At 33.7% G+C, this 26,528-nt stretch overlaps 2 protein-coding genes and 1 long non-coding RNA gene across 7 annotated transcripts; 1 reads left to right on the forward strand and 2 right to left on the reverse strand.

Moving 5' to 3' along the window:
* Nucleotides 1-4,172: 4,172 nt before the first annotated feature.
* On the forward strand, nt 4,173-23,127 carry LOC127878094 (uncharacterized). Its single transcript, XR_008048737.1, has 2 exons — nt 4,173-4,310; nt 22,399-23,127. It is a non-coding gene; the product is annotated as an uncharacterized LOC127878094 (long non-coding RNA).
* Nucleotides 6,655-11,750, reverse strand: LOC127878092 (integrator complex subunit 6 homolog). 2 transcript variants are annotated; one of them, XM_052424512.1, is made up of 6 exons: nt 11,601-11,750; nt 11,250-11,351; nt 8,990-9,156; nt 8,144-8,246; nt 7,818-7,949; nt 6,655-7,667 (listed from the first exon to the last, which is right to left on the reverse strand). In XM_052424512.1, the coding sequence occupies exons 1-6, from the start codon at nt 11,623-11,625 to the stop codon at nt 6,838-6,840; spliced, it is 1,359 nt and encodes a 452-aa protein (XP_052280472.1). In that variant the 5' UTR covers nt 11,626-11,750; the 3' UTR covers nt 6,655-6,837. The 2 variants fall into 2 exon arrangements, with proteins under 2 accessions (XP_052280472.1, XP_052280473.1); XM_052424513.1 differs by having other exon boundaries at nt 7,818-7,943; nt 11,601-11,749.
* LOC127878093 (cell death abnormality protein 1-like) lies at nt 20,270-26,003 on the reverse strand. 4 transcript variants are annotated; one of them, XR_008048736.1, is made up of 6 exons: nt 25,868-26,003; nt 24,333-24,494; nt 23,699-23,848; nt 23,007-23,156; nt 22,381-22,504; nt 20,270-21,319 (listed from the first exon to the last, which is right to left on the reverse strand). XR_008048736.1 is itself a non-coding variant. In XM_052424516.1 (6 exons), exons 1-6 carry the CDS (start codon nt 25,180-25,182, stop codon nt 21,211-21,213), a joined length of 711 nt encoding a protein of 236 aa, XP_052280476.1. In that variant the 5' UTR covers nt 25,183-25,376; the 3' UTR covers nt 20,270-21,210. The 4 variants fall into 4 exon arrangements, 2 of the variants coding, with proteins under 2 accessions (XP_052280476.1, XP_052280475.1); XR_008048735.1 differs by lacking the exon at nt 25,868-26,003 and adding an exon at nt 25,432-25,846; XM_052424516.1 differs by lacking the exon at nt 25,868-26,003 and adding an exon at nt 25,104-25,376 and having other exon boundaries at nt 22,381-22,441.
* Nucleotides 26,004-26,528: the final 525 nt, after the last annotated feature.

The following is a 26,528-nucleotide window of genomic DNA, read 5'->3' on the forward strand; positions in this document are numbered from 1 at the left end:
CAAAATTAATGGACTTGTTGTCCTTATTTTGTCGGTGGCGATTTTTGACGCCATTATGTGTGTAACATAATTCACTATGTCTTAAGATCTTGGTGTGTTTTATTGCCTCCAGAAACCTAGGTATAGACACCAATATCATCAACTTTGTGTGGATAGTTACATAGATAATATCATTAATAGCTTTTGGCAGCCATCTTGGAAAACAATTGCGAAGTTCCGATTATGTAAACTTTTGATATGTTGTAAAGTACCTTCTATCTTACAGGATCAGTTCAAATACTTGGTTTAGTAAGTTGTGGGGGATCAGAATGTATATTGACCTGACTTCAGGGTTAGCAGTTAAAAGCAGTGAAAAGTTAACATTCAAAAGTGGTTTCAAAGATAAGTTCTATGGTATTCACATCAAATGCTGTAACTTTAAACCAAGATATCTTCTTAAAGTGAGCCTCGATGCATACATAAGTAGAAGTTGAGTTGCATCATTCAAAAATAAAAGCATTTGTGTTTAAAAAGAGTTAGAGTTTATTGTAGTGTCTTGCAACATTCAAACTTTACAGGTCATGGATTTGAAACTTGGAATATGTTTTTTTGAAATCAGCTACAGCCTGTGTTGTGTTTTGTAATTGTGCCCTAGGGTTGCATACCTTTTCCATGCGTAAAGTAAAACTATTAACATCTTAATTACATTGTGTTTTCACTTTAAACTTGTTACTGTCGTTATAGGCAATCAGCTAGATCATGGAGTCACCACTCCTCACAAAACCTTTTATCTAAGGTATTCATAAACAAAACATAAGTTGTTTTGTTTTTTTAATAAATTTTCTGATGATTGTAAATGTATCAAACCATGAACGAATCCCTCGTTTTAACTTTGCATAATTTGAGCTGGTGTGTAAAAGCAGGCTAAAACATATACATACGATCTACCCGTGATTCATCATGTGGAACGTATTCGAGTTTTTGGACAAACCGATCGATGCATGTACGCTGAGACAAGACTTAACATGATTTTGATAGTGATACTTAAGTTATGAAAATTAGCGTAATTTTCAAACATAATAATTTACATAAAAACTGATGTAAACGGACATTTTGTTAATATCACCTAGAAATAAATATTCGTATATGTTATTGTATACATAAGCTTTATTGTTACTGAAGAGCATGTGTACTTAAATGAGTCGCTAGTCCTATTTCGTAATTCCTCCACCATCGCGGTACTCGTGGTGTTTAATAATTTAACGAGGAGGATGGATATAGTTCCAAAGAAATATGTGCAACGTAAAAGGACTCAAACATTAAAACATTCATGGTCGCACTGCTTTATTATGAAACTTGGTAATCGTCGATCACACGTGTGATTTATAATAATATCGCCCCACAGAGCGTACATTCGTTTTATATTTTCGTTGCAAAAGCGAACATAAAAACAATGTATGGATGACGGGTGAAAGGCTCGCGACACTGCCACTTTTCTTAAGTTATTTTAAACATGGAGGTGTACGTGTTTTATAGAACACAACATGTTGATCGCAGTGATTTAATGATCGCTTTATTGTATGTGTTATTATACAATACTTGTGTTTGTTACCATGTTGAGGTTATGGGCAAAATAACGCATTTATTCAAAGTACACACAAGTATATCGTTATCATTCCTTCCTTACTTTCATTTGATAGTGTTGATAGGAGTCGTCTGCGTTTGGTCGTCGTTGTGAATTGAACAATCATTCTCGTACTCCGAATCCCAGCATGCTTTTATCTGTCAGTACAAAGTAAGCAGTGTATATCCGAGTTGACGAGGTGCATCTGCAAAATGATTACTGAATTGAAAAATGTGATTGTAGTAACGTATTCTTATAAGGCGTTGGCATCATCATAGTTCAGTTAAATGAAATATTTAGTTAAATGTAAATATACCATATACAATACTAATTTGGCAAAAATTTCTAAATAAGAAAATTATATTAAACACAATCAGGTTTACAAAAAAATAATGTGCGCGAAGCGAACTAATATTTCATTTCAGAGCATTTAGTATTTATCTAACTGCCAACTTTATGTGTTGTTTAAACTAATATTATATGCCTATGAGTTATGTCCATGACTTTAAAGGCTTACAACCAATGCAAACGCATAACGTTAATATCACAAAGTTTATTTTCAATACTGCGAACGTCCTCATTGTGTATGACGTATCATTGAACTACATATTATCTAAATACTGGTCGAAACAAATATATATAAAAACTATATATATATTGAGAGCATTACTAAAGAAGGTTGTCTAGATGGCTGGAGGGGAGACTCGTGCAGTGCTCGCAAGTTGCTTTTTATTAGTCCCCTACCGGTGAAACCGGAGAGGGACTTATGGTTTGCGCTCTGTGTGTCTGTCAGTCTGTCACACTTTTCTGGATCCTACGATAACCTTAAAAGTTCTTCATATATTTTAATGAAACTTGAAACATGGACAGATGGCAACATGGAAATTATGCATGTAATTTCATTTTGTTTCTACGTCAAGAATTTAGGTGAAGATTGCTCACTTATAGAACACGTAAAACCATGAAAGCTTTTCATTGAACTTTCGTAGGTTTTTACTCCTTTATTTAGTAAATTGTGTTTGTGTTGTATGTACTATTGTACTGTACCGTTTTGTTTTAGTCATTCCGTGCTAATGAAACTTCTCTTCTCCTTCTTCTTCCAGATTTTGTTTGTTTAAAGTATTTTAAATGAAATATTTAGTTAAATGTAAATATACCATATACAATACTAATTTGGCAAAAATTTCAAATACTTGGTGTAGTAAGTAAATAAGAAAATTATATTAAACACAATCAGGTTTACAAAAAAATAATGTGCGCGAAGCGAACTAATATTTCATTTCAGAGCATTTAGTATTTATCTAACTGCCAACTTTATGTGTTGTTTAAACTAATATTATATGCCTATGAGTTATGTCCATGACTTTAAAGGCTTACAACCAATGCAAACGCATAACGTTAATATCACAAAGTTTATTTTCAATACTGCGAACGTCCTCATTGTGTATGACGTATCATTGAACTACATATTATCTAAATACTGGTCGAAACAAATATATATAAAAACTATATATATATATATCCTATGCAGCGTAGATGTTATACTGTAAGGATGAACATAAATATTTATATATCAACAATATCAATAGGCTGAAATCCTACTAACTGGTTTAATTTTGATCAAATGTTGTATTAAATTTTTTAGAAAACACTTATCTACCTTTTACTTCCATGTATAACTATGATATTATCCTACATACCAAACGACACAAACGCATTAACATTTTAATTATTTTATATGCCTGATTGACCTGTAGGAAGATATGGGCCGAGATGTTCTAATGAATGTCATTGCATGCATGGATCATTTGAGAGCATTACTAAAGAAGGTTGTCTAGATGGCTGGAGGGGAGACTCGTGCAGTGCTCGCAAGTTGCTTTTTATTAGTCCCCTACCGGTGAAACCGGAGAGGGACTTATGGTTTGCGCTCTGTGTGTCTGTCAGTCTGTCACACTTTTCTGGATCCTACGATAACCTTAAAAGTTCTTCATATATTTTAATGAAACTTGAAACATGGACAGATGGCAACATGGAAATTATGCATGTAATTTCATTTTGTTTCTACGTCAAGAATTTAGGTGAAGATTGCTCACTTATAGAACACGTAAAACCATGAAAGCTTTTCATTGAACTTTCGTAGGTTTTTACTCCTTTATTTAGTAAATTGTGTTTGTGTTGTATGTACTATTGTACTGTACCGTTTTGTTTTAGTCATTCCGTGCTAATGAAACTTCTCTTCTCCTTCTTCTTCCAGATTTTGTTTGTTTAAAGGTGCATAAACTGTAAGGATTTGTGAAATTTCGATTCAACTTGTATGTGTCATAAAGAAAAGATAATATTTTCCGATAAGTCACTTATCTCAATTTCTATATATCTGCGCATTACATGCTAAATTAAGTCCGGCTGAAATATTGTAGCACGTGTTATTAACCGGACCTTTATAAGATCGCAATTGTGATTTTTGCATTTTGTCTATTTAATGATTAATTAACTTCTTGGCATACATGTATGTGTAAGTATAGTGTTTCAGGCAAACAAAGTCTGAACTGTATATGGCCAACATTTGTAGCTTGTGAAACAAGGCGGTATGGTTCTAACTGTTCCATGGAATGCCACTGCAACGTATGCCATCACGTTCACGGCTCGTGTGCTGAATTCGGACATATTTGTGACGCGGGCTTAAGTATGAACAATGGACAGTGCAAACGTAAGGCATCTATCTATATTGTAATTAAGGAATAACTTCTTACACTGAGTAATTGCTGAATGAAAACTGGTAGAAATGTTCAAAATGCGGATTAGCGTATGGCACCCGCTTTTTTATGAAATACAGTTAAACTTACTTTAAGTAGTTGACTATCACTTTGTTACAGAAAAGTGTTAACACGGGCCTCCAGTATAAAATCATTTTAGCTTTTACGACTGTAACGAAAGCTTGCACAAAGTATATAAAAATGTGCGCAAAATATGGCAAACGTGTCTGTTAAGTACTCACTCTGACTAGCTTTGCTTGTGGGCTAGTTGCATTTTGAATGCGGTCATGTTATGCAAAGAAAATACCCAGTTTTGTAAAGTTGTCCAGTTTAGCTGAGTATGTATTCGCCATTTAAGGTAGAATGTATGGGGATTCAAATGAGTTCAGAAGGATCCATTTAATCTAAAACTTTATGCCGATGGTATATATGGACTAAAAAGAAGAGATCATTGAAATGCTCAGAGGGATGTTAAAGTTGTACCAAAATATGCATGATCATAAGCCTAGATCATGTAACTCAACATTAGAACTTCCTACCTTTACCACATGAACACATGATTGAGAGTCAGAAAATCACTCAATAGTTTCCTCCTAAAATATTCACATAGGCCCGTAAAGCTAGAACTACCTCTTGACCTTCTCAAGAAGAACATTGTTGCAATCGTCATTTGACCATATAACATGAAAATGAACTATGAGCCTATCAACAATGTAAGCCCCACAGGCAAACCCACTTCCATACCTGTTAACTTTCAAAACTTTGACACATGTAGTTTTACTCAGAGGTCTTAGTTTCTAAATAAGCCAAACACGTCAAACAATTCTTCACTTTTCCCCGACAGATAGCTGTCTTGACGATCACGGTCAGACTTAAAGGTTAATTACATATTAAAGATGTAACTAGAGCACTCTAGTAGTAACATACTATTTGCGTATCTCCGGGTTCTAAATGTCCTTTAAGTATCACCGATTCAGCGATCTTCAATAGAAGCTCACGTTAATATAGTGTTCAAATCATATTATAGCTGTATAGTATTATACATATTTGCTACAAACAGAATGGTCCCATTGTAAAGCACACGTACCAGAAGAATTACTCTACATGATTCACTAGCTATCGCGATATAAACTGGGTTAATGTCACAGCTCACCTCGTATCTAAAAGTATTAAATCACAAATATCCATTATCTAAATACATTTTGTGAAAAATACTAAATCCTTTCGTATGCATTTTGGTATTACCATAAATCCAAATAAATTGATTTGCGAATTAAAGATTAAAGCAATTTCATATCGGTGCGTTATAAATAATGAATTAACGCATATTTTCCTTCAATGTTGTTGGGTATATCCCATATTCCATTGCGGTCATGTTTAATTATGGTCGGTTTGTGGTCAGAAAAATATATTTATTAAAAACGATTTCGGCCGTTCAGCTTACCTGGGGGCGAAATGTTCGGTCATAATAAAGTAAAATTTTTCTTTTGTAATCTCATTTGTCAACCACTCTGTACAATTTTTCGAAATATAGGCAAAACTTAACCACAAACAACATAATGTTTTTCGATGGTTCTGTGCAAAAAAAACATCAAACAATACAAGAATTTGCATGAAAAGCAAAGTTATGTAACTAGCCATCTAGCAATTTAAAAAAATTTGAGTCTTCAGCATTTTCAATAATTATAATTGCATAAATCGAAACTATATAATGATACTATCATAAATCCCATAACACCTGCACATGTTTTAAATATCCTTTTCCAATGACTTGTTTTGTTTGTTTTATTATATTTTGTAGTAAGTATTTATATGGACTGCTGCTGCTCTCCCAACAGAAAAGTAGTGCGGTAAACATTTCTGACTGTATGGCAAATGCAACTAAACAGCTTTTAATGTTAATTGGTTTACACCAATGATACGCGTACAATGATCAAATGAGCCGCGTTCTGATAAAACTGGGCTTAATGCATTTGCGTAAAGTGTCATCCCAGATTAGCATGTGCAGTTCGCACAGGCTAATCAGGGACGACACTGTCCGCCTAACCTTGATTTTCGGTAAGGAGGGACTTTCTTGAAACTAAAAATACCATCAAAGCTGAGATTGTCTTCCCTGAATAGCCTGTGTGGACTGCACAGGCTAATCTGGAATGACACTGAGCACATACATCATGCCCAGTTTTCTCAGAACAAGACATAAATGTGAAATAAAATAAATAGCTTAATTTTTAGTCTTGGACAATATGAGAATAATAATTGCATACACTAAAGTCACACCCTATACGTAAATAAAAATCGTACATGAATACATTTATTGAGAACGGAATATTGTGAACTGTATCGCATTTATAACATTACGTGTACATGTTAAGAAAACTCGTGCACCTCTTCAAAAATATCCGAAATAAAATTCGTGCAGATGCATTTCCTTCAGGATTTATTCAAAACTGTTCTACAGTAATCCCACGTAAGGAATTCATACTAGCCCTTTCCAGAGTTACTGTTGTTGTAAAAACCCATTCCAGAATGGTTAATGGCATTCTTATTATTGTTGTGGTCTGTGTTTCCGAGGGTGTCTAAAGGAATGGCAGCTACCAATGGATCGGTATTGCTTAGAATTGTTGTTGTTGGAAAACTATGTGGCGACGAACGTTGTGAAGGGATTAGTGAAACCGAAGAGGTTTTCGTACTGTCAGCTTCACGGAACAGAATCGTGTCTGTAGGCCTTGAGGGATGAGCCCTGCTTAGAGCTGTGGTTGTTGTAGCACTATTTGAGGTCAACCTGTGGACAGGGCTTGGTGGAAACGCAGTGATCATAGTATCAGCTTCACTCAACAGGATTGTGTTCGTTGGTCCTGTCATTGGGTAGGTTTTGATTATTAATGAGCTGTTAGGGGTAAACGGCTTTTCGAGAACCTCATTCGTTTCGAATGGTTCTTTTGTAGAAAATGGAATCAGCGCTGTGCTAAAGTGGTGCCATTTCCTGGTTGGAGATACTGGCGTCTGTTGTTTTTGTGCATTTGCTGTTTGTGTCGACAGATTATCGAACGGTTGCTTCAAAGTTGGATAAATGGTTTGTGCAAATGGGATCTGCTGATTGACTTGTTTTGTTGAAAAGGTACCTTTGAGGGAAGGATGAACTGTTGATGTTGTTGGTTCGATTGACATGTTATTCTTTGATGCTGGCGGGCGGGTTGGTACTTGAAGCGTAGGCCTGAGCACTGCGTGTGTTGATTCTGAGTTGCTGTTATTTTGTGCTGTCACAGGGGATGTTGTTGACTTTGGTTTTATGGAATTGGCAACGTTCATTTCTACAAAAAGACAATCCATGCCGTAGTTAACTTTCAATAAGATATACATGTATATTAATTATCAAGCGTTGCAATAAAGACATTAGTGTAGCTCGTATTATCTATTTTATCTATTTTGTTATAATCCTATACATTATATGTATATCATACCACACGAACACTTGATGCATCCTGTTAAGACATCAGTTGACCAACATGAAGAAGGGCAAAGGTTCCCCATCGGAGGACAATTCATCCCTGGCATAGGTGCCATTTGCGGCGACATCCCATTATATCCTGAATCAATATCATTATACAAAAATAAGTATATATGACGTCTATACATATATTATTGAGGCCTGCATATACCATAACATATACATAAACGTTGATAGAACGTTTATAAATTGATAATAGAACTCCATATAGAGTATATATGTACTACATTCATTTAACTAATATTTTTACGTATATCTATATGAACGCGAAATGTTTACTGATCATCGCGGAATTCTGTTGTTGCACATCCGGTGCCGCAAACGGCAGTTTGTTAAGACCAAGGGATTGTACGTTTCCTGAAGATCCTACGCCAGGCCTTATCTTAAATCAAATATAAACATTATTGGCGTGACCATTATAATTATCATCATCATCATCATCATCATCATCATCATCATCATCATCATCATCATCATCATCATCATCATCATCATCATCATCACTATTAACATTATCATTATTATCATTATTATTACTATAATAATAATAATAATTATAATAATAATAATAATAATAATATTATTATTATTATTATTATTATTATTATTATTATTATTATTATAATTATTATTGTTTATTATTATTATTTATTATCATTATAATTATTATTATTATTATTATTATTATTATTATTATTATTATTATTATTATTATTATTATTATTATTATTATTATTATAACTCATGTTAATTGTACTATTTTTATTTCTATGATCATTATATTCCCTTACATCATCATCATGATCATCATCATTATAATCATCATCATTATCAATAATCATTAGTATTATTTTGATCATTATCATCATCATAGTATTATAGTAATCATTTAAAAATAGGTATTGAACTATTTTTGTCATTTTCATAGTGTCGTTCCGAAATAATAGTTAAGACGTTTAAATAAAATTATATTAAGAATACACAACAAGTTTAAAAGAAAAGAGCAAAGAAAAGTGTTATGCAAAAGTCATTAATCTTTTTAAACGTGCCAAAAATATAGCTTCACGTTAAAAATGACACACGTGATTCCGCAGTACTAAGTAAACAATATAACAAAAAAAATACCATGCTCTCAACTCCCGTCTGAGGAGAAAGCAGTCTACCCAACCCCATGTCCGTGCCGGAATAGCCGGAAGTGTATGTGCTTAGCTGAGTCCCGGTCTGTGACCCTTGACCCTTTTCTATTTGATCCATGTTGAGCGTTGCATGCTGCATGAAACTGTTGAAACTTCCTGTTAGGCGAAGTGTATTTTGTTTTGAACACACATTGTACGTCAAATTAACACTTTACATGTGGATGAAATTCATAAACGTTTTGATAATTTGAAAAAAATATCTCAAATTTCTCGTAAAGTATCTTTTTGTTAGATATTATATATAATGTGTTATCTGTTTAGCTAGTGATAGAAGGGGAATAGCTAGCACACACTTTCATCTGCCTTTTGAGGCGATAACATTTCACAGATAAATTGTGTGTCCTAGAAATATATCTTTTTGTAACTTGAAACACCTTTTCTTTTATCAATTGTATTGTCAATAATAACAAACTGGCCTTAAAAGTAAATAAACATCGAGTCGAAAGTTTTTGTAACATGTCAGTGTTAGTTAAAAAAAGAATATGTTTTAAACATTTCATTAGTAGTAGTAAGTAATACACCTTAATGAAGTAAGTATTACACCTTAATGAAAATAACCAATATAGTGCAGTATTTATTTATTGTAGTTTGTAAATGTCTAGTTGTTTAGATGGATGATTTATTCATAAGATCCACCAGGATCGCGTTTTAGTGCGTTTATGCAGCACAGCTATCAGAGAGCAACAACTACCACCCAAGCAATCATGCACAATACCGCCAGCTTCTATTGTACGGGAAAGTCGGCGGGGATTATCAGGCATCGCTTATCATTATACATAACATATTAATGATAGATTTCTGAAAAAAAAAATGTCGGTATCAAGTTTGCTTTTTCGTGACAAGATTTTTCGAAATAAGATTTTTATATTTATTATCAAATCGCTACGGTGGCATACAGGGGACATAGGCAATATTTTATTTAACAGTCTCTATGACGTGCGCACGCCATAGCTATGACGTGCGCACGTCATACAGTTGCATAAAGGGGGCATAGGCAATATTTTATTTGACAGTCTCTATGACGTGCGCACGTCATAGCTATCGCGTGCGCACGTCATAGCTATGACGTGCGCACGCGATAGATATGACGTGCGCACGTCATAGTTATGACGTGCGCACGTCATAACTATGACGTGCGCACGCGATAGCTATGACGTGCGCACGCGATAGCTATGACGTGCGCACGTCATAGAGACTGTCAAATAAAATATTGCCTATGCCCCCTTTATGCCTATGCCCCTAATAGAGACTGTCAAATAAAATATTGCCTATGCCCCCTTTATGCCTATGCGATAGCTATGACGTGCGCACGTCATAGTTATGACGTGCGCACGTCATAACTATGACGTGCGCACGTCATAGAAATAGTTAAATAATATTACATAGGAAATATTTTATTTAACTATTTCTTTGACGTGCGCACGTCATAGTTATGACGTCATAACTATGACGTGCGCACGTCAAAGCTATGACGTGGGCACGTCATACCTATGACGTGCGCACGTCATAACTATGACGTGTGCACGTCATATCTATCGCGTGCGCACGTCATAGCTACGACGTGCGCACGTCATAGCCTTGACATGCGCACGTCATAACTATGACGTGCGCACGTCATAGAAAATAGTTAAATAAAATATTTCCTATGTCCCCTTTATGCCGCCGTAAATCGCTGTCCAAGGTATTCGGTCTGAATATGGCTAACTTTATTTTTATTTTCTTTAATTCTAAATCAACACTGTTCTTATAACAATATTAAAAATTGCAAAGTATAACGAATTGGTATCTGACAAACAAACAGTTCAAACAACACGCTGATATATTCTTGATTTTTGTATGCAACTAATGTAGTGCATTAATTGTCGCTCAACCAACACAATAAAGTTGCTTGGTATATTGGATATCAAGGACGCTTGCGTTAACATGTTTATAATCTTATTACTTTGTATAATTTAACCGTTTATTTTAAATGTTTAGCGGTATTTGCAAAATATATGAACATTTATGTCAAATTTATATCACATGAAGTGGCAGTAATGTTCGGACTATCTAAAACTGCCTAATTTGAGTAATAGTACGTTCTGCTCACGAATGATTAACTAAGGTTTACAGTAATTTGCAATTTTATCAAGTAACAACGGTAAATCTGACCATAGTGCAGCTGACAAAATAGTAGATGGTTTAATTACCACAATCACATGCATAGCATCCATCTTTAACAGTCATGCAAAACGACGGACACATTAACAACGGTTGGCATTTCCCATCTGCTTTCGGTACAGCCAGTAGAACTGTAAAACGTTTAAACGTTGGTGTAATTGTTGAATATAACCTATAAGGTTGTATTTAAAAGCATACTTAAATTAGGAATTGTATTACAGAAGCATGTCATTGTAATTATATTTTGCTGTGAAGTAAGAATATTAATACCACAAATACAGTTAGGAACTTCGCCCAGCAAATCATTTTGTCTCATAATTTGTTGTTACTTTAACAATTACATCTGAAATTCTTGTTTAGGAGTATAATGGTGACCTTACCAATAAACAACACAATAATATCCATGTTTCTCTTTTCTCTCGCTTTCGATCTGATCTGAAAATGTTATTATATGTATCGTCACAACAGGTGCAAATTATCAACATAAAAGTTGCATAATTAAGGCCAACGTTATCGACCTGTCACCTATATTTGCAACGAAAACGTAGAAAGATAATTTCCGCGGTAAAGTGCGTAATATGCCTTTAGCTCTAAATTCGTTAAAATAAAACTATATTCCAGATATTAACCGACTAGTGGATACAGGTTCAACAGTGAGCTCATAGAACTTTTCACAACGCAAGTATATGTTCGAACTGTTGACCCCTTCGCGTATGAATCGAATGCGTCGACACACGGATTTAAATGGTTGATATAGGTTTATTAACACAAGTTATAACTATCACTAAGAGGAGTTTTTGTGTAACTTTAAAAATCAACAATGGGCATAATGTCTTTCTTTATACTTAAATTTCAGCTTGCTACTTAAGCTATGCGTATAAGATATAAACCTAAATATAGTCCTATTAAATATTTAAAATAGGCAGTCGTTGACTAGAATTTAAAGTAACGATACGTAATATTACTAAAAGCAGAAACAGGCACAATTACACACAATTACTAATCAGGGACGACACTCTCCGCTTTTATGCCTTTTTTACGTTTAAATGAAGTCTCTTCTTAGCAAAAATCCAATTAAGGCGGAAAGTGTCGTCCCTGATTAGCCTGTGCGGACTGCACAGGCTAATTTGGGACGACACTTTACGCACATGCATAATGCCCAGTTTTCTCAGAACGCGACTCATATATTTCTCCTTAACAAAAAACTTCAAAATATCAAACTAAACAAAACGTTCAAAATTATGTTGATTTATGAGCGTACGCCAAAGCAGATATCAAGAAATCATATAATTGGTCATACGGCCGTTATTGACAATTTCTCATTTAAACAATTGATAAAGCATGATCCTATGTGCCCGTTTGTCGTCCAGTTTTTTCGGATTTAATAACATCTGGTTAACGTTATTGTCTGTTAACAGACGATTTGCCTAATCAAACCTCAAGCAGACAAAAGCAGCACTTCATTTACGTGTAAAATGTTACATTGTATAATCGTGTGCTAAACCAGAAATTGCCGATTTGTATTCCGATGATGTTATAGCCATTTTACATAATAAATTATTTTTATACCCGGATGTTTAAACATTCCATCAAAACTATTTGTTGGAATTAGATACATTTTTATGCAAGATCACTAACTTTCCCTATGCTAACCTTTTATAAGCAATACTTTATGTTGTGTATTTTGCAGTAAGTGACACCACACATTGATATCACCAACAGTTTATATTTGTTCTTTTTAAAACAAATAATATAGAATTTCATAAAATTCAAACGCAGATGGAAGACTATGATGGACGCACATAAAATGATTTAACATATTAGTACCAAACTTTTTGCATACTGGAAATTACATAACTACAGTTACATATTCGTTTTATATGTTTCAGCTTTGTTTTGCTTGGGATTTCAATACAATAAATTAGACGTCTAAAATAACGAGCGTATACGTATTTTTATTTACGAGAAACGATAAATGATGATTATCTGGATCTCGATTTATTCGTTTTATATGTTTAAGCTTTGTTTTTCTTGGGATTTCAATACAATAAATTAGGCGTCTAAAATAACGAGCATATACGTATTTTTATTTACGAGAAATGATACATGATGATTATTTGGATCTCAATTTATATGATAGATAAACAATTATTTAAATTCTCATCGGTATTTTTTATTTTTTAAAACTGATTTGTAATATCTGAAATTAATAAACTTATATTAAATAAAAGTGTAATTTTGATGCTAACTTTGAATCAAGGGTTCTATCTCGAAATATGTACTTTTACCAATTAAATGACTAAATTGGTTGCACATATGATTATATTTAAATATGGGTACGATATTACATGTATATTGGAGCACTCTTATTTTACATATAGTAATGAGGCGTTGGTCCGTTTCATTCGGTCTCATTCGTTGACATGGGTACGAAATGTTCCGCTGTGTGTTCTTTGGCATTGTAGAAAAAGAGTTCCGGTCCAATAAACTGGTCAAACTCTGTAAGAGTAACATGATTAATCTTGATCATTTTTGTTTTTCTGTATTTCCACTCTTGCTAACGGTTATTATGTTTTATATACATTTCGAGTACTGTTTAAGCTCGCAAATATTGATCTGATACTTTTGAACTCAATAGTTATAACAACATAAATGATTTAGTGGCCTACATAATTCGTTTCAATGTCATTCGCGCACGAGTTCCACGGATAAGTGATAACATAACAGTCAGTCGATTCGATATTCCTCTGTCTATTTAATCATATTTTATGTGTGAACCATTATGTATTTACCGTATTGGTACTTTAATATGATCATGGATTTAGGTTATTGTCCTGTAAATATTACAATCTCCACGCAGAGTTGTCGTTCCTTGCTCTCATATACACCTCTGCGTAAGGCTCAGCATGCCATTTTGTCTACCAAATAGGTAAAACCAAACAAACGCATTCAATGTATATTTGAGTGGATATTTAAGATCGCTTGCATTAAATTAAGAAATATGACTTTTAAATTTACGATAAATCGTGCAAGAACTTGTGAGTTTTAATGCAACTCTTTGGAACTATTTTATTGCCCATTTACACAGATGGAATCAGTCCACGCACTTCACAAATGTAAACAATTGTACATATTTTTTATTGAGTGACGTTAGGCATTGCTTCGACGTATTTATGTATGTTGGTTTCTTAACATCAAAAAAACATATCAAATTTATAATAATTAATTATTATATAATTATAGACTGATATAAGATATAATGGTATGCGATGGTTTTTAGATGGGCGCTTTAGCGCCCGTCTAAAGTGCTTAGTGTGAAATTCAGGTCGATACGACTAGGTATGATTAACCCAATACCCGCTTGCGTATCCGCGCAAGAAAGAGTTGTATAATTTATGCAAGAGGTTTGAGTTCTCCAATTATGTGTATTCACAAATGGCAACATTATATTAATATCGTGTTACATTCAATATTTTCGAACGGTGTTTTATAGAAAAGAATCAATGAACAATGATCGTATTGTACGTGTCGCGGAGGAGATTGTTTATGAATGATTAAAATAGTCCACTTTCTGCTGCGTGTGCGTGACGTAGTATTTTCGCTCAGCTCATTCATAAATCTGAGGCTGGCGATAAACAAAGGGGAGTCCGTGTGAGAATAACGCAGTAGTATAAGGTTACGCTTGTTTATATTCACAGGTCTCAATTAATAATACGTTGACCACGAGTTCAACAATTATTACAGGGATACGATAGACAACATAAAAAAATGTTTCATTATCGCTGAAACTGTTAAAAAAAAACATTTAAATATAACAATAATATTCTCTAAAAAATGTAGTCTTGCTGTTTTGAAATAAGGTTTGGAATTTTGTTTTCTAAATAACTTAATTCAAAACAAAAGTTTAATTATAGTGTTTTTTACTTGTTAGTCGCATATTTACCGCATTATAATGTGTGTTATAATAGGCAAACCATACATTAGTAAAATTCAATCTGCCTTCGCACATAGAAGGAATGGGTCAATTAGGTGCTGCGTTTCCTTTGCTTACTTCAGTTAGAGGTCAATTATTTAAGTAATAGCAATCACAAGGCTCCGACTTCAAAGGAATTGCGGAGCTTTCTTACATAATAAAAGTCGTAGTCGCATGGTATTTGCGTTTTGCGTCCTATTTGGTCACCTGGTTCTTTTTCCCGGTTGTTTTGGCATTCATGATATATGAGGCTATTAATAGATGCGTCTGTCGATAAACAAAGGAAAGTTTACGGGTTATAACAACGCAATAGGTTACGCTCTCGCATACAACTCAATGACGTAGTACAGGTCGTAAAATGAGAGATTTGGGAAAAAGTTGACGCTTATTTATATCAAAGACCCATATTATCTATAGGTCTTTGTTTACATTCTCAATTTATAAAACGTTGAACATAAGTTCAACAATAACTTCAGCGATACGATAGACAAAAATAGTTTCATAATTGCTAAACCCGAATATAACAAACAATTTATAATAATAATACGAATGCAATAGCAGAAGGTTAGTAGAAGGTTAAGCTTGTTTATATTCACAGTTCTCAATACATAGACAGTTGGATATGAGTTCATGAATTACTACAGGCATACTATAGGCAACCTCGAAAATGCTTTTTAATCGCTAAAACCGAAAACAACCTAATATATTATATTAAATATATTTATAACAATAAATGTCTTTTAAAAATGTAGTCGGCGTATACGCTGACTTTGAAATAAAATTAGCAATTTACTTTTCTAAATAATTAAATACAATTAAACAAAAGTGTAACTATTGTGTTGTGTTTTTCACTTGTAAGCTGCATATTCACCGCATGAAATGTGTGTTAGCATTGTCAAACCAAACATTAGTGTGAGTAAAATAAAAAATATACTAGGGGAGAGCACTTCATATGTGTCCTCATATGCCTTGTTATGAGTATCTTTCTTCACTATCGAAATATATCGTATGTTTATATTTGATTTAAACGCAGTTTTCTTTCGACACATTTAAATCACACGTCAATAGCGCCGTCATGCGAAAATGGGTCTTATGCGTTTCGGCAAGCGTTTGTTAAACCCAACATGTGCTTTTGCGCAGTCAGGCCATAGGCGATGCTGTTCGCTTTAAAATCACTCAATATGTTATGTTTCTCCTTACCAGAAGGAGTGATAGCTGAGTGGGCTATTTATATGATGGGCGCATATGGAATAAGACCCATTTTCACATGACGAGGGTCAGTACAAATCTCATTGCGAATTGAAAATGCCACATTTAAGAACAATGCTTTTTGATACAAAATTGAATTGAAAATAGCAAACTTGTTAATAATGGCAGCCTATCCACACATAAAGGAATGATTTCCAGACGTGCTGACCAAGTACGGAAAACATTGTGGTATGATAATTAAACGATTTTCTCTTATCGTTACACTATACTATTTCGCTAATGATTGTTTTCTCATCTTGGAGGCGAAAGTGAAATTCTGCGAGATGGATTGTAACGCGTAATTGTAACAGGGCCACAATTTGTGTCGTTTGAGCATACAGAGAGTAGTCCGGAATTCCTTACACTGAACAGTGCTACATCCTTTGAATTGAGCACATACGCAGTGATGTAGCAAAAATTCAGAGGTTGTATCTCGAATCAGCTTATTAAATATTCGAAAATATTCATGCGTGTCTGTTGGCGTTATGTAAAAGTCACTAAGATGAAAACTGAAACAGCTACGCCTAAAAGCGCATGAGTGCTCTATACCTATGTTTATGTTAGCGTTGTTGACACCGTGTGAACTGCTCGGGTAATAAGTAAAGCATAAACAGCAATGTTTATATACTTGTATTCCTCCATATACAAGATACGAAGATTGTTGTATATTTTGAATTGTATATGGTGTCAAAAATCAAAAGTTTTGTACACGGAACTTTCATTATGAATTTATATTCTTGGTGAGATAGTCATTTGATATAAGAAAAAAATATTCCTTTAATATGGTGACTGCAAATTTTCTTTATATTAAGTTATCATTACCATTTTCATCATACTTTCTATGCTTTCAGAACTTCCAAAAAGCATGTTGTTTTTATTTTGTCTTAGTTATTTCTATGAAATAATAAGGATGATAAAAAGTGCACACAAAACTCGACCCGTGCGCTATGACACACACTTTATAAAGTTGAATGGCGTGTGTTCATTTCAAACTTGCGATTGATTTTCAAAAATGAATTGCGTGTTGAATTATGCAATAGCGAACATCTTCAGCGCCTTCAGCGCTTTGATTCTTTTTAGCAGTGAATGCAATGTAACCGTCGCGCAAGAGATTGTTTAGTATACTGTAACCTCAATGATGAACGCTTGGAATGATCATGACATGAATGACACGCTTTCATATCAGTAGTCCGTTCTGAGCCCAACACAGATGTGAATGTAATGTAACCGTCGTGCAAGAGATTGTAAATATTAGTGAAAAATAAAGTGATCGATTGTGTTCACAAGTGTAGTGCAAAAAAAGAATAAGAACACTTGAATTTGTTTTCTACCATGTTGCAGTATTTATCTTACATCATGACACTATCATCACGCATCCTTGAACAACCTACAATATAATCCAAAGAAATATAGCGTGCTTGCTTCTCCAACTCCACTTGATTCTTCTCATCATCATGCTCATCACAATCGCATGATTTCAAAAATTAATATCAGTCTTTAATGAAAGAAATCCTAATACAAAAGCGTTGGCCCACATAAATATCACATATACTAAGCAATGATGGTGGTGGAAATGATGATGATGATTGTGATGATTATAGTTCAAATTAGTGGCTACATATTGTGTTAATGATTATAATACTAACATAAACGACGACAACAATGATGATGATGATGGTGGTGGTGATGTTTTTGGTGGTTGTGCTTGTTTTGGTGATGGTGGTGGTGATGATAATGATTCACATTATGATGATGACGATGATGATGATGATAATGATGATGATGATGATGATGATGATGATGATGATGATGATGATAATGATGATGGCGGTGGTGATGATGATGATGATGAAGATGATCATGATGATTATCATGATGATGATATTGAAGCTGCTGCTGATGATAATAATGATGATGATGATGATGATGATGATGATGATGATGATGATGATGATGATGGTGATGATGATGATGATGATGATGATGATGATGATGATGATGATGACGGTCAACGTGTTGCATAGAGAAGTTATTGAAGTTACTTCACAATTGGGTGAACTAATAACGAATCGTCGCTTTCATCGGGTGTTTTCCTTCCTAAATTCGTTAACTTCAATAAAATTAAAGACCATTACAGATATCGTCAGTTGATTATCACATTACAAGGAGAAGCAACTAATCATCAGCCTCTAAATAGTGTTTGCGTTGCATAATAAGCTTATATTGAATAATACAATAAATGAAGAGCATTTGCATTCAATCATTCGTTCCATTAATTCAGTATTGCTTTTATTTTACAAATAAATAAAACTTTTATATGTAGCTGTGAACAGTATAGCATATACAAATTTCAACTTTTAAATGTTATGCAACTATAAAACTAATGAACTGATGTAAACTATATATATGATTCTTTCATGTAATCAGATTCGTTAAAGGCTCATAAAAGGTGAAGATCCGTAATTATTACCGATTTTTAAGATATTTTTTGCATATTTTATTAATCAAGGTTATAAAAAAACAATATATATATATATATATATATATATATATATATATGCTATTGGACATAACCATAAAAAATGAGCAATACAACATGTTTTGAGCTCAAAATACAGTGTCCTCCGAGTCAATTGTATTTACAAACAATCAGTTTAGGTCACATAGCTCCAAACCGGAACTCCTGTTTTCAGGGTTACATGCAGTCAACTTGAGACTTAGCACACATTGATCAGTGCATGCGGCCTAGGAGTTGTAAAATACATTGCAAATGGTTGGTTTGGGTATCAAATTGAAAGTATAGTTATGAGCAATAAGAAAAAAAGCCATTTGTGTGCTCTACTTTTTCTGTTGATGGTTCCCGGCTTTAAATGTAGGTCATACTATTTGAGCCCAAAATGGCAGTCGCCACAGCTGTCAAAACCGGTGTGCCTATTCTAAGGTAAACATTTTGAGTTACAACGCATCGAATTAAATGACATGCATTTATTTCAAAACATAATGCATTTATCTTTCCAATGATGTATGATGAAATAGTGCCTATACGCTTGATCATGGTAAAAATTGATATCGAAGTTCAACTACTTTATATGTTATATAGAAGGAAATTAATTGCGCATGATTAACCTTTATTTACATCGCTGTTTACTCAGAATAGAGCAAGCGCTCGGTTGACTCAGGTCACCAAAAATATATCGTTGATTTTCAACGTTTTCCGGTATCACTCACAAAATAGGTCTCTTCTAAATTGTTAAAACGTTTGTATTGATCTACTAAGTTACTTTCTGCTGGTAAAAAGTTGTTTAAAATATAATTTAAATTGAATTTTCTTTTAGGTTATTTTGAGCATACGTCTCCGCTTAAAGGCTACACACCACGTTAGTTGCAAAGTTGTAAACATTTCTTCCAATTATGAAAATGGCATATCTTACATAATTCTTGACAACGTTGCACTTTAGCTGTGTAATTATCATTTTTTATGCAAGAGTACAGTTTATATGCATAATAATTTGATTTGTCACCTTTTATGAGCCTTTAAAAGATGTATATTGTCTTAAAGTATAAAGATGAGCTAGGCATTGTTACGATAGCTCCTTTCCAACCTTTATATTCAGTTGTATCCCGGACGCCAGTAGTTCGGCGATGATATACATTGTATTCATTTTTAGATAAAAATCGTTAATTCATGTATAATACTATCGAATAAAGCTAAGATCGGAGCATAAAATTTTATAAGAGAATTGAATTGGCTGTTGTATGTGTATTGTAAAGATCACCGTTGTTTAGGGTCAATTAATCGTGGCTCTGGTGAGCTTAAACTCAGATCCGTTTGCATTGATGAGACATGTGCACGTTTATGCAACCTGAAAGAAAGAACTACACAAATATAGCAAAACACACATTGCATACAATAATGTTTTCAGGCTTAGGTATAATCGCAAGGGCTGTAGTTAGAGATCTGACAATTGCCCAAGTAAGAGAGATAAGCGATATCAGTATCTTACATATTTTAATATCATATAACATAAACCATAAGTTACTGGATATAACATTTATGTCGTCGTTAACTCTGTATACCTAATATACTAGATATATTAATATTCAATTATTTTGTCTTTTTGTCGTTTTTGTTTCAAAATGGAAATATGTGAGATATATTACAGATTGCAATACAACTTTTAATGCTACTGAATGAAATGCTGAGATGTGAAAATAAGTTTGTGCAGACAAAAACACCTAACGATACTCTAGCTTCATGACGTTTATTCTGGTGGGCATTATAGGGCATTATATGGAAATTATGACCCTCATATTTTGTAATGAACTTGCATCAGTATTTCTTGCTCTTTATTTGTGTCTCATTTTGGCATGTTGCACTTATCATAGAACGAGTGTTTTCCGTTTGAATATTTTTAAAGATAATATACTGCTACAATATTACATATAATAAATTATGGATTTAATTGTTAAAAAGGTTTACCATAATCTGTTAATAATTGCATCTAATGACAGGATCATTATATTTTCTTTATAGCTATAATTATTTTGGATAACTTTTACTTTTATTAAAATCGTTAGATTAAAACAATTATTTAAAAATTAAATTACATAAAACATATAAGCAAATAGATTGAACATACGGCATATCGCAAGGTATTCTTGTATTGGTCATAATTGCTGATCAATGTGGTTCAATAACCTTCCCATTGTACAGTTAACAAACGCTTGCACAATCTTATGTTGCGTTGTATGGTTATTGTTCGTTGAAATCATGTGTTCACTGTTCTCGCAATACCAATGTTTGTGATATAATCATCAGAGTTTGACGTTGACGCACTTGGTGCCCCTACAGATTCGGTGTCGGCTGTTGTTGATTGCCTAAAACATATCCAGAACGTTGAATTTGTAAGATAACCAGGCAATAGAATCTCTTAATTTTAATTGTTCGAAATAGCATGTTGTGAGAATCTAAACTTATCAGAACGGGTATGTTTTCAAGTCTAAATCAACATTAATCAACGGGTTAACAGCCACAATATATATACAACATTTCCCCTTGATTATTAACCTTAACATTTTAATCTGCATGATCATAGTCTTGATGAAATTTAATTTATGCCGAACATTCAAAATTACTGACAAAAACTTCGAAATTCTTTTAAATGATTCTAAATGTATATACGAGTCTACAAGGCATCAATAAACACTTAGTATTTTGATACATTTTGTGTTCTGTTGACTGTCCATAGTCTTCATAACCCTTACATAAATTTCTATCTACATACTTCAACAGTCTGTTTTAGATCAATACCGCGGACGAAATGTTAATACAAAACGTAACAAATAGATAAATGTATATTTTTAGAGGCAAGTGTTATAGTTTAAATTAATCTACAATATTTTCTTATAGGTTTCGAGATATGGCCCTGACGTAAGTCCGAATGATAGAAAAACTGACAATATTTGTTGAGCGCTTGGTATAATGCATTATCAAACGATATGGGAGACTATCGAGTACAATAAAAAAGTGTTTCAACATGTTCATATACATTATTAACGGAAGACATTGTAAGCAATGTTTTTGGAAGATATAGATGTTTAAGTTGTTACTAAGGAAGAATAAATATTTAAGTAAGTGGCTGTGATGTTTTATAAACATGGGGACTATTTGAGGACTTTGTTCTCGAATCTTATACATCTTCCTTTTCTGCCTCTTTTATTTTTGAAGGAATCTGTCCATCGCTTTAAACATTCAGCTAACATCCCCAGATAACATTTTTTAAATTGAATCAAATGATTGGAATTGTTGATTGAGACAAGATTCTATTAAACATACACACTATATACTTTGCCGTGGACAATTCCGCTTAACACATAAAAAGCTTTGCTTTAGCAATAGGTTTTATATGCGTGTAGGTCAGATTGCCATTGCTATTTACCGATCTTTCCTTTTGCAGTAGATACAACCTCCGACGACAGTGGCAAGTACGACGACTGTCGCTGTTGATGCGGAAATAGAAATGGCAACAACAACCACTGAATCACCAGACTCCTGGTAACTTACTGCAAAAACATTAGTGCATTTTGATTTACATATAATTTCACAATACATCTTAAGTAGGAAAACATGATGTCAACTGAAAATGATTTGTGTAATGGAAGCTGTATCTTGACTTTGCTACTGCATGCTTTGCAACACACATAATAATACATACACTAAAACCAATATCAAGACAAATACTTAAAGGAATATGTTGACATCCTGTGCCGAATCAATTGTATTTGAACTAACGAGCATAGAAACAATATACCATATCGTATTCACTTTTCTGTTATTACCTATATTAAAGAACGAAATGAGTGCTCTTTTGCAAGCTTTTGGATCACATCTTGTTTTCTTTATTTTGGCGTATATTTTTCGTGTTTTGGACATTTGATTGTTGTATGCGCTCTTTAATTATATATCTTGCCCCATATCGCACCGTAAATATAGCCATGTGTGTATATACCTTTTTAAGAACTATACATAAGAGCGTTTTAAGAGTAACACTTAAAGAATATTCACTTTTCAAAACACTGCAGTTACGACCAGTCCATCCTTCTTCGCAGCCTTTTGGACAACTGCCGTCTGTTGTTCCACACGCATTCAGAGAATCGTTATTTGAACAGTGACACCTATGAGTGCAGTTTTGTCCGAAAAATCCAGTTGAACAGGCTAAATTAAACAGCATCAAATAAAAACATACATTTGTATTCCATAATGACACGGATAGTGTTGAAACTTAATACCCCGAGAAAAAACTTCGTTTTATTCAAACCTTGCAGGAATAAACATTTCAAGTGCAGGAACATGACATCGTTTTGTTTAATTGCATGATTCATTATACATATGTCATGTTTTCATGGCACATGGTGCTTTTTTAATTTATAAAATGTATACATAGTTAACTGAATAGTTTTTTCAAAGCCATTAACATGATATATCTTATCTTCGTGGAAATAATGGTATTAAAGCTATGATCACATTAAGTTATTGAAACAAAATTTTTTTATAGAAGTTATTATCGATGCAGAAGCAAAATATAAATATGCAAACGATCCCAAATTTTCATTTTTTGCAGCGACTCGCTTAAGCGCTTGGATCATGGGACATGGTATCATTTAAATGATCACACACATTAAATAAAATACCAGAATACGTTAATAAGATATTCTCTCCTATGAATGTTTTTCGAGTTTCCTTATTACTTTACTTACCGGTATTACATGTCTTATCATGGTTGTAGTCGTACCCAGATGTACAGCCGCCTATACATATTCCGTTATTTTTGTAACATCTTCCATCAGAATTGCAATTATTCCCGCAACGATTGGAGCAGTTTAAACCGAACGTTTTATTTGCGCATTCTGTCAAATTAACATAAGAATGCTAAATGCACAAAGTACGCTTTTGTAACAATAGGTTTAGTCTATGATAAATAAAATAATGAGCAAAGTGGAATACAGCTTAGCCTTCGTCATTCATTGTCAGATGATCTCTTTTGAAACATTGTACTTAATGGATATATTAAAGTGCCGTTTTCAACACGTTTTTCATTAATTTCTACCTGTGGTGATAGATGCAAAACGAGGCTGAATCATGTAATCGTTAAACATTGGTAATGTTCATAAAACCAGAAGGTTGAAGGAGGTGGAGATTGAAATATCAATCTTAAAGGACTGTGATAGTGTTAAAATGAATAACTATGAATCGTCAAAAGGACGGAAAGGAACTAAAAAATGCAACTAATATGAAAATAATAAGTATGGTTAAACGGAGATGTTGTTTTGTATTTTGTTATTTTGATACGAGGATATGTAAATGTATATTACAATGTATGGAACAACTAACCTATATTACACAATTGACCAGTCCATCCGGGATCACATCCGTCCGGACACCGGCCAGAAATATTGTTACAGAAGGTATTATTTATACAATTTCCACATTCTAAGCTGCAATCAATCCCAAATTTTCCTGTTTCACAGCCGCTGTCAATAGGTTGATCTTTCTCTACAAAGAAAATCTGTCAATGTTTATGTTTACCTTAAACATATTTAATGATTACAGTTAAGCTCTAAAATGTTCCCTTACAGCGTTTGAGCCTAATTAAAAAATCGTTTTTACTATATCATACATATACATTAACGATATGTTTTAAAACGTGAAAAGCTTCCACTAATTTAATTGCAAAATTATTCAGAAGCGCTTTTCAGCCAGGTTATAATATTAGTAAACCAAATTTTCGTGTTCAGTACATGACCTTTGTAGGAAACATCGTATCATATATGAAATAATCAAATATGAGGTCTGCTGTATCTAAGCAAAAGCGATGGTTATTCTATTATGTTTATCAATTAAATACATGCATTAATATAGTTGCTTTAACCGGAATAGTATTACGCTAAGTAGATGTTAGGTGAGATTACTCGAGCATACGAATGTTGAATGAGCATAAGCATCTAGTTCAACTAATAAGCACACTAACTGAAGAACGATTAAAATATGTGAGTAAAACTTAAGCCGTCGCATTGTAGCGTTAAGAATAATATAATAATATGCTTTTGCAGACGAGTTCGGTCAATTTAAATGCGTTAGATAAAATACAAAAAAGTACTTCACCTGCGGTGTAAGCCTGATGTATCAAAACTATAACACACACCATACATAAGCGTTCTTTAAATTTGCTCATGCTTCCCATTCAAATTCATCACAAATTAATATTCGGTACATTAATGACATGTGCGAGCCTGACAACACAAGACTGATAATGCGCATGCAATACAACTCCAAAAACATCTAACATCGTGCGCCGCACCACATAAGTGGGTTGTTGACTTATAATGCTAAGTTTACATCTGGCCACGATCTCCCCGATTAGCCAGAGGCTTACAAATCGGGGAGCTCTACGATTAAATGGTATACTCCACGTTCTGTTACGCTTTCTTACGAAATCAGCACGTTTTGTTGCTACGATCGAGCCCACGATTTGCATCACGTTCTGTTACGCTTTGTTGCGATCAACACGATTGGCTTCCACGCTCCACCACGTTCCGTTACGTCCTGTTAAGATCTTCCACGACAAAGCCGCTTTGTTGCGATCTCCTGCGATTTGACCTACGATTTGAGATTATAAAATGAATCGGGGCAATCGTGGTGAAATTTAAGTTTGATTAAAAATCTGTCCCGATGCCCACGATGTCCCCGATTCAACCACGTTCCGTTAGGCTCCCCCACGATCACCCCGATTCGACTCCACGCTCTATTACGTTCGCCACGATGCTCTGGAATCGGGGACATCGTGGTAATCGTGGCCAGATGTAAACCTAGCATAATAGGATATAAAAAGCAATACAAAACAATGACTCATCAGTCTTTAAAGATACCTCAGACTAGAAGGAATATACGTTTATCAAGGTATTTGGCCAACCGTTTGGTTCATAACTTCAATGTCGCATTGCTGTTGTCAATAGAAAAGAAATTAAGGTGTACAATCATCTCAATTACACAATCTTAGTTAAGGTCCATAAAGTGTGAGATATTGTGGATGTAAGATAAGCTTTTGACTTGTGTCGAATAAGGATTGAAATAACTAGAAGACAAGTATAATAAAAAATAAACTGTTTCCACGTTGATGATGCAATCGATTGTCAACCAGCTATTTAGGTTGACAGTGATTACAGTTTAACGGTTCGATTATAATGAAAAGGATCTTGCTGTCATACTTATATTATAAACAACGACGGTAATATTTAGTTTGCAGACCAGGAACAGATCGCATACTGCTCAGAGACGTGTTTAAACAAGGTGAGTGTCATTGTGAGAATAAAGAAGATGCCTTAAAAAGATCATTCAACTGGCAATCGATGTCCGTATGTACAGTTTCCATATCCACCCTTTTCATTAATTTCAAAGCCAATTAAACCTATTATTGTTTTCGAAAACTCGTTAATCGAATAAACAAACATTTTGCCACTATTATATATCATGTAGAATAGAAGCATCTAGCTTTAGTATAACAAAAGTAATACAATAATGAAATCGTAT

This window comes from Dreissena polymorpha, chromosome 4 (assembly GCF_020536995.1).
Source record: "Dreissena polymorpha isolate Duluth1 chromosome 4, UMN_Dpol_1.0, whole genome shotgun sequence".
Lineage (NCBI taxonomy): Eukaryota > Metazoa > Mollusca > Bivalvia > Myida > Dreissenidae > Dreissena > Dreissena polymorpha.

Coding starts and splice junctions, on each gene's coding strand:
- LOC127878092 (XM_052424512.1), bottom strand. CDS start 11,625: ATGGATATTATTGTGTTGTTTATTG. Junction 9,157..11,249: donor ATGCTATGCATGTGATTGTG/GTAATTAAACCA, acceptor TTCGCCTAACAG/GAAGTTTCAACAGTTTCATG. Junction 8,247..8,989: donor AGACGGGAGTTGAGAGCATG/GTATTTTTTTTG, acceptor ATTTGATTTAAG/ATAAGGCCTGGCGTAGGATC.
- LOC127878093 (XM_052424515.1), bottom strand. CDS start 25,182: ATGGGAAGCATGAGCAAATTTAAAGAACGCTTATGTATGGTGTGTGTT. Junction 23,849..24,332: donor TGGTCAATTGTGTAATATAG/GTTAGTTGTTCC, acceptor TTAATTTGACAG/AATGCGCAAATAAAACGTTC. Junction 22,505..23,006: donor TAACTGCAGTGTTTTGAAAA/GTGAATATTCTT, acceptor ATGTTTTTGCAG/TAAGTTACCAGGAGTCTGGT.